At 42.4% G+C, this 15,663-nt stretch overlaps 1 protein-coding gene across 1 annotated transcript in view; it reads left to right on the top strand.

Annotated features, from left to right (window-relative positions):
- Positions 1-1,448: 1,448 nt before the first annotated feature.
- LOC144683721 (protein Shroom4-like) overlaps positions 1,449-15,663 on the top strand; it is a 155,780-nt gene continuing 141,565 nt past the window's right edge. The window contains exon 1 of the mRNA XM_078547038.1: positions 1,449-1,686. Coding sequence (XP_078403164.1) covers positions 1,561-1,686 — 126 coding nt within the window. The 5' untranslated portion in view covers positions 1,449-1,560. The remainder of the gene's footprint in view (positions 1,687-15,663) is intronic.

Consider the following 15,663-nt stretch of genomic DNA (forward strand, 5'->3'; position numbering starts at 1 on the left):
ATAAAAAAATCTAATTGGCCGAAAGATTTTGTACATCAAACATATCAATGGCAGTTTAATAACCTATCCTCAACTCTCCCAATGCTAATTGGATTAATTTCTAAATTAAATGGTTACTTTACTAGTTTGTAATTTATTATCCAACAAAACAGGTGTAAACTATAATCTACGAATATGACATAATTGTTCATATTGCCAGGTTAATTATGTTAAATTCAACATTATCCATTTCCCTAAACCTTCTCCTGACTCCCACAGCTTGATTTCTCAGGAGTCTATCTTTGTTCCTTGGTTGCATTCCTGGTGGGGATGTTGGTTGACTTTTCTTCCCCTTTCTTAACCCATGGGCAGTTAGTTTCGGAAATGAGTTATTGAATTTGAAACTATCTGCAACAGAGATTTGACCTTTGAAGCAAAGATCAGGTATATAAACACAATGAATTCACAATGCACCAATTTCCGTTGCATGGGTATTTATATTTCTGTCACCGAATGTATTGCCCACTTGCTTCCCTGACCACACAGATCAAGCTAAACCCAGAAACTTCCGTAAACATTGCAAAAATTAAGTTTCTGTCATGTTGGTAGAAACTACTGGGATCTCGTGTCAACCACAACCTGTCAGGAGTAAAGGTTTGGAGGACTTTGCCCCCTGCACTGCTCTCACACTTTCATGTCGTAACACTGCCAGAAGTTTACTTAATTTTATGCTTCCCTAACAGATCAACATGTGAATGTATCATGCAGTTTCCCCAGATTTCAGCTCTAAGCTTTAAAGGAGAAAAAGCTACCCAACATCCTTTCCAGTGACTGTCAATGGAACAGCGAGTGTTGTTGATTAAAACAGTATTCAGTTCAGCTGTGGTGCTCCCTCATTCCCATTGGCTAAACTGAGCTGTAGAGTTAAATAAAGGAGAATTGCTGGTGACCATAAGCATGGAACTTCAATTTCAGAAAAAAAAATTAGATATATAATTGAAGGGGAAAAATGCAGGGTTATGGAACTAATTGCGTTGCCCTTTCAAAGGGCGTGAACCGACACACTGGGCTGAAAGGCCTCCTTCTGGGGTGTATGATCCAACAAAAAAAAACAAAGAAAGTAAATTACAGAGGAAAATATAAGTGCAAAATGCACAGAACACAAGCCTGCACATTCAGAGAGAGAAAAGTTGTATCCATTTATAAACCTGATATTTGAGATTTTGTGTACAGGGTTGTAAAAATGAGAAAATTTTGAAACCGATTAGTTCATCGATGTGTTTGGGATTACAAACAAGTAATGGGTTAAAACCACGCTGACTCTCTAAGAACTAACAGTGAGAGCCCAAATTCCCAAGTCCCGCCCTTGCAGTGCATGGGTTGGTTCTCACACTTTGCGGGGAGCGATGATTGGCTGGACTGGATGTCAATCTAAGAGGAGGCGGCTTTGGTGGGGGGTTGGTGTGGGAGCTGTGTGTCAATGTCATTTCCGTAATGGATGTACTGTAGCAGTTAGTGGGAAGAAGAGAGAAAAAAAAATCAACGGGAATGTGATGGAACTCCGAGTAATCAGAGAAGATTATGGAGCGCAGCAGAGAGGCAGCCAGCATCTACCAACATGTTCATGTGCAGTTGCAAGGAGGAGCTCCATGGGGCTTCACCCTTAAAGGGGGGCTGGAACATGGAGAGTCCCTCACCATCTCAAAGGTAAAAACTTTTAAGAAACTAACGCACCCTTCCACCCCCACAAAACAGAGACAGTGTCCATTATTGCTGCAAAAAAGTGGCAAAGAAGTTGGTTCCTATGTTGTTTGCTCATGTTTTGGTCAGAGTGATCCATTTCAGAGCAGAGAGAGAAAAAAGTCCATAAGTTAAAACAATTCAAATCGAAATGTAAATTGTACATAAAATAATTGCGGTCTTAAATGATCAGCGTGCATTCGTATCTCCCAGCAAACGTTTGCTATTGGAAGAGGACTTGGGGAACGCAGTTTAAATAATATTGAACAAGTACTTACTTTCTTCCAGAATTACTTATTTTGTGAAGGATGTGGTGGGAAGGATTTATTTCAAAAAATATGATCAGGCTACAGGATTTTTTTTTCATTTAAGTAACCTTTTTTGAGGGTGCTGTGGCGTTTGAAGGACACTTCTCATTTTATTTTAAAAAGGTGCAGCTTTTCTGCATTTTAAAATAGTGTGAATTTTGCTGGGGTTATTGCAAAGAGGTTGTTTTAATTCCATCTTGGATTGGTGTTTTGTGCCCTACAGGCAGTGGAAAGATTTGTTTTGGAGCACGGGGAACAGAGAGGCACCGGCAGGAACGGAGGGTTGATGTATTATTTGGGTAAATGATTAACAGTCCTCCAGCGAAACTCGCCCCTAGCTTGTACTCGGTCATTTCAGAAATTACATGGGCTTTGCATGGGGCAAATGAATTATACAACGGTACTGTGGTTCAAGGAAAGCTGTCACGACGTTGCTTTACTTGTAGCAAGGAATAGATGCAATTCATTTTTTAATAATTAGACCTATTTTCTGCATTGTTGCTGATTAACCCGTTCACCCTCCCCCCACTTAGTAATGTACAGAAAAGCACGGTCCTAGGTTCAGTCTCTTCCTTGCACTGATTTCAACTGAACGGTAATGGGCCATTACAACTGTTCTTTTCGTAATTGTCGCAAGACGTCAAAAAGCTTTTACTTTTGAGTAAAGGGGTGGGTGAATATCGGAACAGGAGTAGGCCATTCGACCCCATCGAGCCTGCTCCACCAGTCAATAAAATCATGGCTGATCTGGTTGTGGTCTCAACTCCACTTTCCTGCTGGTCCCCCCATAACCCATGACTCCCCTGTCTATCAAAAATCTGTCTAACTCTACCTTGAATAAATTCAGTGACCCAAGGTATATTAGTCCGTAATCTACGTCATTACATCTTGAGTTCAAAAAAGACCATTGATGTTTTGGTGATGGAAGGAGCACTTGGGAACCTCTTGTTGGTCTGCACTTACTGAATAAGATGATACCAGAGAGTTTTTCTGTTGCATAAGAAGTGACTTGTTAGAAGCTTGTATTTGGTGGGGGGAGGGGGGGCATCCCAAAACAGAGGCATGTGGGTGACTGATCTTTCAAGGCTCTACTTTCCCCTGTCCAATTCCTGTGCTGCAGCTGCCTCTTTCTGGGTGTTTGAAAGTGAATTTTTGAATCAGCAGGTGGGGGACTGGGAGATAACTTGCTGCGTGTACACTGCCGAGAACCAAGCCTAACTCATCCCCAACTCTATTGGCCCCTCTGCTGCCTCTGATTTGTCATGCTGCTTGTCCTACATCCAGTAGTGGATGTGTAGAATTTTCCTCCAATTTAATGTTGGGAAAAAATGTCTTTGGCCCTCACCACCACCCTCATTCATTAGCCACCAGCTTCATCGCTCTCTGTGGCTACTGAGAATCAGTTGGCATATTTGCAGGCTCAGTGTCCTATTGACCCCGAACTGAGCATTCGACTCCATTTTGCCTCCGTTATCAAGATTGCCTGTCTTAGCCCCTGTCTCTGCTGAAATTCAGAGGGTTGTGTGGTTGGAGGAAGTTACAGAGATAGGGAGAGGCAAGGCCATGGAGAGATTTGAAAACAAGGATGAGAATTTTACAATTGAGGCTTTGCTGGACTGTGAGCCAGTATAGTTCAGCAAGCATAGGGTGATTGGTGAGTGGGACTTGTTGCGAATTAGGAAATGCAGCAGAGCTCAAGTCTGAGATGAATGAAGGCGTTGGCTAGAGAACTGAATTTATGGTGGGGGCTGAAGGCAATGGCTTTGGACTTTCCAGTATTTGGAGGAAATTTCTGCTCATCCAGTACTAGCTGTCAGAAAAGCAGTGTGACAAATTAGAAGCAATGGAGGGGTCGAAAGGTGGTGGTATGAATTGTTTCCTCACTTTATGTAAATTGAAGTGACTTTATACACACACTTTCCACTTAAATAAGACAATCCAGGATTGAACAGAACCCATTGTGGCACCAATTTGCTCACTTGCACTGGCACACACCCACCTGTATCCTCATTGTCTTTGGATAATGGACAAATGACCGCTGCTGGACTTTGTTGTTTAAACGGCAAATAATGAATCATGCTTCTTTAGAAGCAAACCTTAAATAGCAGTGAAAGATCAACATGGCAGATTTCCCAAGATTACATTTATTTTGTGAACTGAGAAATTGGAAAATGACTTGAGTTTTCACTAACCTCATGTTGATAAACATGACTGAAAAGCTACACCGTTTCCAATGGTAAAGCCCCTTTAGTGATGTAATAAGTACCTTTGATCAGTTACTGTTTATTTGTATTATTGCAGGAAAACTGATACTGGGGCCAATGGCAACACTCTCAGTTTAACAACTAGATTTGTTGTTGGTCTGGATCTGCCTGTTATCAGCTGGAGCCTTTGCCAATTTCCACTTTTCTGTTTTTTTTTCCAAAAATATATTAAATTCCCAGGTAATAGTGGAAAATCACACAATGTTGAAATAACCTTTTTGGATTAATAGGCACAGTGCAAGCAGATAAGGTATGCTTGTGGGTGAAACTGCTGTAGTGAAACTATAAGCAGGTAGTTTGCCAAAGATCTTTACACTCTCTATGAACTTGGATTAGAATATTTAAATCTATATTGTTGAGAAAGATCAGGACCAGAAAAATGTTTGCCGTTTATCAGGCTGGTCTCAAAAATAAATATCTCCTTAATCACACAATTTGGCTCCCTGGATAAATGTCCAACATGTATGTCACCCTCTGTCAAATCAATAATCTGCGTACGTTCCTTCTTCTTAGCTTGAGCCTAATTGTAAAGTTGTGATAAACCTTAAAACATATTGTCGGAGTTCAATCGTTTTGTTCTCTTGAATACTATCTCCCCTGAGCCTGTTCTTGTCCAAAAGTAAACAAACTCGGGCTTTCAGCCAGGTTTCAGAGTTCTGATGCCTTAAGCTAAGGTATCAGTTTACTAACTTTTACAAACAACCTCCAATCTGGATATCTTAGTATAGAGACTAGAGAAATGGAGGAGGGAGACGAAGGTGTGACATTGTAGCGGTTCATCAGACAGGTGGTAAAACATAACAATGAGAGGAACTCTTTATCAAGGTGCAAGATGTCTCCACCCATGAGCTCAGTTTCAGTCTAAGTCGACATGTCAAGGTCATGGATGATGAGAATCTTGTTTGCAATTTTAAAAATATCCATTTACGGAATGTGGGCATCGCTGGCTAGGCCAGCATTTACTGCCCATCCCTAATTGCCCTTGAGAAGGGGTTGGTGAGCTGCCTTCTTGGACCACTGCAGTCCATGTGGTGTAGGTACGCCCACAGTGCTGTTAGGGAGTTCCAGGATTTTGACCCAGTGACAGTGAAGGAACAGCGATATATTTCCAAGTCAGGATGGTGAGTGGCTTGGATGGGAACCTCCAGGTGGTGGTGTTCCCATGTATCTGCTGCCCTTGTCCTTCTAGATGGTAGCAGTTGTGGGTTTGGAAGGTGCTGCCTAAGGACCTTTGTTGAGTTTCTGCAGTGCATCTTGTTTGCACATGGTGCACATTGCTGCCACAGTTCATCGAAGGTGGAGGGACTGAATGGCCCCCCCTTCCACAAACAATCAAGTGGGCTGCTTTGTCCTGGATGGTGTCAATCTTCTTGACTGTTGTTGGAGCTGCACTCATCCAGGCAAGTGGAGAGTATTCCATCACACTCCTGACTTGTGCCTTGTGGATGGTGGACAAGCTTTGGGGAGTCAGGAGGTGAGTTACTCGCTGCAGGATTCCTAGTCTCTGACCTGCTCTTGTAGCCACAGTATTTATATGGCCAATCCAGTTCAGTTTCTGGTCAATGGTAACCCTCAGGATTTTGATAGTGGTGGATTCAGTGATGGTAATGCCATTCCGAATGACATTCTGGAGGAATTTCTAAGTCTTTTTTTTGTCTTCTGCCATTTATTCCTATAGTAACTGTAAATTATTTTTATTTTCAAATTAAGGTTTTTTTAAATATAAATTACATTTATCACAACATGGTTACATTTATCCATTGATTGCCTTATATAAAAATAAGGATGTAATTTAAGATTTTAAAATGCAGATTGATTTGTATTTGTGCCCCCTTATCCATTTATATCCATGGCTCCTATCCCTGCTTCACCTAAACACTTGGTTTTCAACTATTCCACCATACCCTCGCAAACTAACCACCACCCTGGGCAGTGCCATGGCAGACTGACTAGTTACTTACAAAATTAAATAGGCTGATTCTGATTTTTGTTCAGCCTTTTAGAAGAGCCTTATGTCATGTGTTTTACTGGATCAAATGCTTTAGAAAGGTTAGCTGTTGAGCAAAACCACTTCCAGGCACCTCAGTGACAGCAATGTAAAGCCTTCAAAAAAGAAACATAAAAGCTTCCTTTGTGAGGTGTAATAATGCAACCTCTGGCCAAAATATGCCTTTTCTTGGAAAGTGTGTGGTTAATGTTACACACAAAAATCTGCACATTTAATAGAGTAAAAAATGAAAGGATTATGAGCCATTTGGATTGCTGATGTGCATGGATTTGTGGAATAGCTAATTATGATCGCTACTCAAACTGTAAATCCCATCTTGCAGAAGTCATTAATCTAGTTATTACTATTCTATCACCCTGGTACTGGTGGGTGAAATTACAGGATGGATGTTTGCTTACCAGGCCTCTCATGTGTCTCTGTTTAGCTAATTGCATCTGTTCATTTTTAAAAATTTTTTCACGGGATGAATGTCACTGACAAGGCCAGCAATTGTTGTTCATTCCAAATTGTCCTTGAGAAGATGATGGTGAGCCACCACCTTGAACCGCTGCAGTCCATGTTGTGTAGGTACATCCACAGTGCTGTTAGGGAAGGAATTCCAGGATTTTGACTCAGCAACAGTGAAGGAACGGCGATATAGTTCCACATCAGGATGGTTTGTGGCTTGGAGGGAAACTTGAAGATGGCGGTGTTCCCGTGCATCTGCTGCCCTTGCCCTTCTAGGTGACCAATACTGGGAACATATTGGAATGACAGGAAGCTAGGAGAAGGTGACAGGGTAGCTCTGTTAATTAAGGATGGCATTAGTTCAGTGCTGAGAGAAGAGCTTAGCTTGAAAGAGCAAGATGTATAATCAATTTGGATAGAGATAAGAAATAGCAAAGGTAAGAGGTCATTTTTGGGAGTAATCTATAGGCCCCCTAACAGTAGTTACATGGTAGGACAGGGTATACAGGAAGAAATAAATGGAGTGTGTAAGAAAAATACTGTGATAATCATGGGTGACTTTAATCTACATGTTGATTGGGAAAATCATATTGGCAAAAATAGCCTGGAAAACAAATTTATAGTGCTTTCGGGACAATTTCTTAGAGCAGTACCTTCTAGAGCCAATCAGGGAGCAGCCTATCCTAGACCTGGCAATGTGCAGTGAGTCAGGATTAATTAATAAGCTCATGGTAAAGGAGCCTCTAGGTGACAGCGATCACAACATGATAGAATTTCATGTTCAGTTTGAAAGCGAGAAGTGTGGATCAATGACTAATGATTTTAAACCTAAGTAAAGGTAACTATGAGAGTATGAAGACGGAGTTGGCTAAGGTGAACTGGGAAATTAGGTTAAGAACTATCACAGTAGAGTTGCAATGGCAGACTTTTAAGGAGCCACTTAACTGTAGTGACTGTAGATTTAAGACTTATTGTACTGTGTAGTATCATGTGACAGTGTGAAAAAATCAGCCCTAAGCATAGGGAACCTGAGGGGTGGAGTTTTTTTTTGCCTAGTTGTGGATCTTGAGCCATGTAACTGCTGTTGAAGCCCTGTAAACAAAGTTCACTATTTCTTTGGAGAAACCTGCCTGGAAAACCAAGTCCATAATAATAATGCTCAGAAAAGATTTATCCCAGTGAGAAAGAAAGGCTCTTTGAGAAGGATGCATCATCTGTGGTTAAATAAGGAAGTTAAGGATAGTATTAAATTGAAAGAAACATTGTACAAATCTGCAAAGATTAGTGGTAGGTCAGAGGATTGGACAGATTTTAAGAACCAGCAAATAATGACTAAAAATTTAGTAAATAGTCAGAAAGCAGAGCATGAGAGAAAGTTAGCTAGTCATATAAAACAGATAGTAAAAGTTTCTGCAACTATTTGAATAGGAAAAGAGTAACTCTAGAGAGAGAGTCTGTGGAATTGATAATGGAAAACAAAGAAATGACAGAGGCATTGAACAGGTATTGAGTTTGTCTCCACAGTGGAGGACTTAAAAAACTTTCCAAAGCTTCTTGAAAATCAGGAGGTGATAGGGAGAGATGAACTTAATACAATCACCATCACCAGGGAAAGGGTGCTAGGAAAACTATTAGACATTAAGGTTGACAATTCCCCAGGACCGGATGGCCTGCATCCTGGGGTCTTAAAAGAAATGGCAGCATAGATAGCAGGTGCATTAGTTGTAATCTTCCAAAATTCCTTAGATTCTGGAAAGGTTCCAGCGGATTGGAAAATAGCTAATGTGACACTTTTATTCAAGAAAGGAGGGAGTCAGAAAGCAGGAAACTACTGGCCTGTTAGCCTAACATAAGGAAAGTGCTAGAATCCATTATTAAGGAGGTTTATACATTAATGATCTAGATGAAGGAACTGAGGGAATTCTGGCTAAGTTTGCAGATGATACAAAGATAGGTGGAGGGACAGGTAGTATTGAGGAGGCATGGAGGCTGCAGAAGGTTTTAGACAAGTTAGAAGAATGGGCAAAGAAGTGGCAGATGGAATACAATGTGGGGAAGTGTGTGGTCATGCACTTTGGTAGGAAGAATAGAGGCATAGACTATTTTCTAAATGGGGAGAGAATTCAGAAATCTGGAGTGCAAAGGGACTTGGGAGTCCTAATCCAGGATTCTCTTAAGGTTAACTTGCAGGTTGAGTCGGTAGTTAGGAAGGCAAATGCAATGTTGGCATTTATTTGGAGAGGACTAGAATATAAAAGCATGGATGTGCTGCTGAGGCTTTATAAGGCTCTGGTCAGACCACATTTAGAATATTGTGAGCAATTTTGGGCCCCATATCTCAGGAAGGATGTGCTGGCCCTGGAGAGGGTCCAGAGGAGGTTCATGAGAATGATCCCAGGAATGAAAGGCTTAACATATGAGGAACGTTTGAGGACTCTGGGTCTATACTCGATGGAGTTTAGAAGGATGAGGGGGGATCTGATTGAAACTTACAGAATACTGAAAGGCTTGGATAGAGTGGACGTGGGGAAGATGTTTCCGTTAGTAGGAGAGACTGGGACCCGAGGGCACAGCCTCAGAGTAAAGGGAAGACCTTTTAGAACAGAGAAGAGGAGAAACGTCTTTAGCCAGAGAGTGGTGAATCTATGGAATTCATTACCACAGAAGGCTGTGGAGGCCAGGTCATTGAGTGTATTTAAGACGGAGATAGATAGGTTCTTGATTGGTAAGGGGATCAAAGGTTACGGGGCTAAGGCGGGAGAATGGGGTTGAGAAACTTATCAGCCATGATTGAATGGCGGAGCAGACTCGATGGGCCGAATGGCCTAATTTCTGCTCTTATGTCTTATGGGCTTATAGCAGGATACTTATATAATCACAGTTTGATCAGCCAGAGCCAACATGGCTTTATGAAAGGGAAATCATGTTTAACTAATGTTGGAGTTTTTTAATGAAGTAACATTCAAGGCAGATGAAAGGGAACTGGTGAATGTGGTGTACTTAGATTTCCAAAAGGGATTTGATAAGGTACCACATCAAAGATTGCTACACAGGATAAGAGCTAATGGTGTAGGGGGTAATATATTAGCATGGATAAAGGATTGGTTGGCTAACGGGAAGTAGAGACTAGGGATAAATGGGTCTTTTTCAGATTGGCAAGCTGTAAGTAGTGGAGTGCCACAGAGTTCAGACTATTTACAATCTATATCAACGATTTGGATAAAGGGACCTAATGTTTGGTAGCTAAATTTGCCGATGACACCAAGGCAGGTAGGAAAGTAGGAAAGTAAGTTGTCAAGAGAATGCAGAGAATCGGCAAAGGAATATAGAAAGATTAACTGAGTGGGCAAAAATTTGGCAGATGGAGTATAACAAGGGTAAATGTGAACTTGTCCGCTTTGACAGGAGGAATAGAAAAGCAGAGAGATTGCAAAGCCTGGTGCTACAGAGGGATCTGGGTGTTCTGGTACATGAATCACAAGAAGTTCGTATGCAGGCACAGCAAGTCATTAAGAAGGCAAATGGAATGTTTGTATTCATTGCAAGTGGAATGGAATATAAAGTAGGGAAGTTTTACTACATCTGGGCCTTGATGAGATCACATCAGGAGTACTGTGTGCAGTTTTGGTCTCTTATTTTAAAAAAAATATATAATTGCTTTCGAAGCAGTTCAGAGAAAGTTCACTGGACTCATTCCTGGAATGAAGGGGTTGTCCCGAAGAAAGGTTGAACAGGTTAGGCCTATACCCATTGGAGTTCAGAAGAATGAGAGGTGACCTTATTGAAACATGTAAGATCCTGAGGGGACTTGATAGGGTGGATGCCTGGAGGATGTTTCCTCTTGTGGGGAAGACTAAAACAATGGAGACAAATGTCTCCATTTTAAGCTAGAAATGAGGAGAAATTTTTTCTCACAAAGAATCGTTGGTGTGTGGAATTCTCTTCCCCAGAAAATAGTGGAGGCTGGATCTTTGAATTTATTCAAGACAGAGTTAGACAGATTTTTGTTAGGCAAGGGGATCGAGTGTTATGGGGGGCAGACAAAAATAGAAAGCTGAGACCACAACCAGATCAACCATGATCTTATTGAAGGGTGGAGCAGGCTCGAAGGGCCAAATGGCCTACTCCTGCCCCTATGTTCCTGTGGTAGACACCATAGACTTGGAAGGTGCAGTCGAAGGAGGCTTGGTGAGTTGCTGCAGTGCATGTTGTATACAGTACACGCTGCTGCCGCTGTGTGCTAGTGGTGGAGGGAGTGAATGTTGAAGTTGATGGTTGGGGTGCCAATCAAGCAGATTGCTTTGTCCTGGATGGTGCCAAGTTTCTTGAGTGTTTCTTAAGGCTGCAGTCACCCAGGCAAGCGGAGAGTATTCAATTAAATTGCTGGCTTGTGCCTTGTGGACTGGTTTTGGGGAGTCAGGAAGTGAGTTATGTGCATCAGAATTCCCTGCCTCTGAACAGCTCGTGTAACCACAGTATTTATATGGCTCATCCAGTTCAGTTTCTGATCAATGATAGCACCCAGGATGTGATGATGGGGGATTCAGTGATGGTAATGGCATTGAATATCAGGGGGGAATGATTAGATTCTACTAATATTATCACAGGGAATATTATTGAGGGAGAGAAATCTGTCATCCTTATTCATCTCGCTTACATGTGACTCCAGACCCACAGCAATGTTGTGGATGCTTAACTGTCCTCGAAATGGCCCAGCAAGTGATTCAGTTCTATAAATGAGTACAGAAAAGTTGAATAAGAAAACCGGATGAAGTATCTGGTGTCGACCAAGGCAAACAATAAACAGAGCATACCCAGCTCTATGGACGCTGCAAAGTCCTCATTAACAGAGTAATTTGCAGCTCAGAAGGAGACCATTCAGCCCATCAAGTCTATGCCGAATCTTTGTGGAGCGATCTAGTCCAACCCATTCTCCTGGTCTATGTCCATGGTGCTGCAAGTTTATTTCCTTCAAGTGCCCACCCAGTTTGCTTTTGAAATCATTGATCTCTCTGCTTCTACCACCCTTGTTGGCAGTGAATTCCAAGTCATTATCACTTGCTGTGTTTTTTTTATAAAAAAAGTTCTTCCTCGCACTCCCCCTCAATATCTTGCCCAAAACCTGTAATCTGTATCCTCTGGTCCTTGTTCAAACAGCTATTGGGAATAGTTTTTCTTTGATAGGTTTGGATGAGGTAGATAATCTTGTACACTTGTGTCAAATCTCCCCTCAATCTCCTTTGCTCTAAAACGAAAAAGCTTAGCTTCTCCAACCTAACCTTGTAGCAAAAATCCCTCATCCCTGGAACCATTCTGGTATATCTCCTCTGCACCGTCTTGAGCAACCTCACATCCTTCCTGAAGTGCAGTGACCAGAACTGTACATAGTTGGGACCTCACCAGAGCTTTCTATAGGTTCAGTTTATCTTCCCTGCTTTTGTACTCAATACCTCTATTTATGAAACCCAAGATCCCATGTGGTTTGCTAACCGCACTCTCAATATGTCCCGCCACCTTCAAAGGTCAATGTACATGCACCCCCAGGTCCTTCTGCTCTTGCACACTCTTTAGAATTGTACCATCAAGTCTATATTGCCTCTCCTATCCTTCTGCCAAAGTGAATCACCTCACACTTCTCTGTTTAAATTCCATCTACCACTTGCCTATCCATTCTGCTAACCTATCTATGTCCTGTTGCAATTGATTAGTATCATCCTCATTGTTTGCCACTCCTCCAAGTTTGGTATCATTTGCAAATTTGAAATTTTACTCTATTTCAATATCCAAGCCATTTATATATATATATATATCAAGAAAAAAGTGGCCCTAGCATTGACCTTTGGAGAACACCTCGGTTAACCATTCACCAAATGAATCACTGAAAAATAACCATTTACCACGAATTGCTGTTTTCTGTCCTTAAGTCATTTTTTAAAATCCAAGTCGACACTGACACACCTATTCCATGAGCCATGACTTTGTTAACCAGCCTTTTATGTGGTACTTTGTCAAACACTTTATTAAAATCTATATAGACAATATCCGTTGCATTCCCTTCATCAATTAGGGATGGGCAATCAATGCTGGCCTAGGCAGCGACACCCACATCCCATGAACGAATATAAAAGAAAATTCAAGTATGATCTGTGTTTTACAAATCCGTGCTGGCTCCCCTTAAGTAACTCAAACCTCTTCAAGTGCCTGTGGTGTTTTTCTCCCTTATTATCATTTTGAAAACCTTACCCACCACTGATGCTAAACGAACTGGCCTGTTGTTCCTGGGATTGTCCTTGCACCTTTTCTTGAATAAGGGTGTCACGTTTGCCACTTTCCAATCCTTTGGCATCTTCCCTTATGTCGCTACCTCCACCAACCTTTCGCTATCTCCTGTCACTATCTCCTTTAACAACCTGGGAACCTAATATTTGGAGACGTGCCAAAATTGGGAGAGCTGTCCCACAGGCACATCAAGTAACAAACCGACTTAGTCATGTTCATTGAATCATACCGTACAGTCAGTGTCCCAACTCATCCCTGAGTATGTCCTGCTTCATCAGCAGGAGAGACTCACCAGAGGCAGTGGCACAATGGCAAACAGTTGGAGGGTGTGACCCTGGGAGTCCCTAACGTTGAATCTTAAGGCTATGAGGTCAAGGCATGAGGTCAAACATGGAGAAGGAAACCTCCTGCTGATAACCACCATCCTTTCTCCCTCACCTGATGAATTGGTGGTACTCCATGTTGAACATCACTTGGAAGAAGCAGTAAAGGTAGCATGGGCACAGAATGTATTCTGTGTGAGAGACTTTGTGCCCATCGTCAAGAGTGGCTTTGGCACCACTACTGACCTAACTGGCCAAGTCCTTAAGGTCATGGCTGCTAAACTGGGCCTGCGGCAAGTGGTGAGCAAACCAACAAGAAGGACAAACCTACTTGACTTCATCCTCACCAATCTACGTGTGACAGATGCATCTGTCCATGCTAGTATTGGTAGGTGTGATCACTGCACAGTCCTTGAGAGGCAAATCCCAACATTTCACTGAGGATACTCCTTTTTGTTGTGTGTTGCGACCCCTGTGCTAATTGGTCTAGATTCAGAACAGATCTGGTAACTTAAAATTGGGCATCTATGAGGTGCTGTGGGCCATCAGCAGCAGCAAAATTAGATTCAACCAAAATCTGTAACCTCATGGCCCCAAATATCCCTCTGTCTACTATTACAACCAAGCTAGGGGATCAACCCTGGTTCATTGAAGAGTGCAGGAGGGCATACCTAAAAATGAGGTGACAACCTGGTGAAGCTACAATATAGGGTTACATGCATGCTGAACAGCAGAAGCAGAATACGATAGACCGAGAAAGGCAATCCCACAACAAATGGATCATATCAAAGCTCTGCAGTGCTGTCACTTCCAATTGTGAATGGTCGTGGGCAACTAAACAACCAACTGGAGGAGATCTGCAAATATCCTCATCCACAATGATGGGGTGCCCAGCACCTGTCTACAAAAGACAAGACTGAAGCATTTTCAACCATCTTCAGCCAGAAGTGACGAGTGGATGATCCATTTTGACCTCCTGAGGTCCCCAGCATCACAGGTGCCAGTCCTTGGGCAATTCGATTTGCTCTATGTGATAACAAGAAACGGCTAAAGTCATTAATAAGGCAAAAGCTATGGGGCCTGACAGCAACCCGACTGTAGTACTGAAGACTTGTGCTCCAATACAGCTACAGCACTGGCATCTACCTGACAATGTAGAAAATTGCCCAGGCATGTCCTGTCCAGCAGAAAAATCGAATTCAACTAGTCGGTTTACTTTCATCATCAGCAAAGTGTCTTTGACAGTGCTATCAAGTAGCACTTACCCTAATAACTTGCTCACCAGTGCTCAGCTGAGCTTCTTCCAGGCCACTTGGCTCCAGACCCCATGACAGCCTTGGTCCAAATATGGACAATAGAGCTGAATCGGGGTGAGGTGCGTGTGACTGTCCTTGACAACAAAGCAGCATTTGACTGAGTGTGCCATCAAGGAGCCCTAACAAAACTGAAGTCAATGGGAATCAGGGTGAAACTTCACACTGGTTGGAGTCATACCTAGTGGTTTTGGAAGGCCAATCATCTTCGCCCTAGGGCATTGCTGTAGGAGTTCCTCAGGGTAGTGTCCTAGGCCCTACCATCTTCAGCTGCTTGATCAACAACCTTCCTTCCATCGTAAGGTCAGAAGTGGGGATGTTCACTGTGCAATCATCAATGTTCACCATTCACAACTCCTCAAAGACTGAAGCAGTCCATGTCCAAATGCAGCAAAACCTGGACAATATCTAGGCTTGGGCTGATAAGTGGCAAGTAACATTCATGCCACAATTGCCAGGCAATGACCGTCTCCAACAAGAGAGAGTATTGTCATTTCCTCATGATATTTTCATCGCTGAATCCCCCATTATCAGCATCCTGGGGTTTAATATTGAGCAGAAACTTAACTGGATCAACAATATAAACACTGGCTACAAGAGTGGGTCAGAAGCTGGGAATCCTGTGGCAAGTAACTCAACCGACTCCCCAAAGCCTGTCTGCCATCTACAAGTCACAAGTGTGATGGAATATTTTCCACTTGGCTGGATGAGTGCAGGTCCAACAACACTTGAAGCTTGACACGATCCAGGACAAAGCAGCCTTCTTGATCGGCACCCCATCCACCACCTTAAGCATTTGCTCCCTCCACTATTGGTGCACAGTAGCAGCAGCAAATATGGAATATGGAATACACTGCAGCAAAATGCTAAGCTTCCTTCGACAGCACCTCCCAAACCTGTCGCCTCTGCCACCTAGCAGGACAATAGCAGCAGGTGCATGGGAAAATCACAATCCGCAAGTTCCCCTTCAAGTCACACAGCTATCATGACTTGGAACCATAT

The sequence above is a fragment of the Cetorhinus maximus genome, chromosome 8, assembly GCF_964194155.1.
Source record: "Cetorhinus maximus chromosome 8, sCetMax3.hap1.1, whole genome shotgun sequence".
Classification (NCBI taxonomy): domain Eukaryota; kingdom Metazoa; phylum Chordata; class Chondrichthyes; order Lamniformes; family Cetorhinidae; genus Cetorhinus; species Cetorhinus maximus.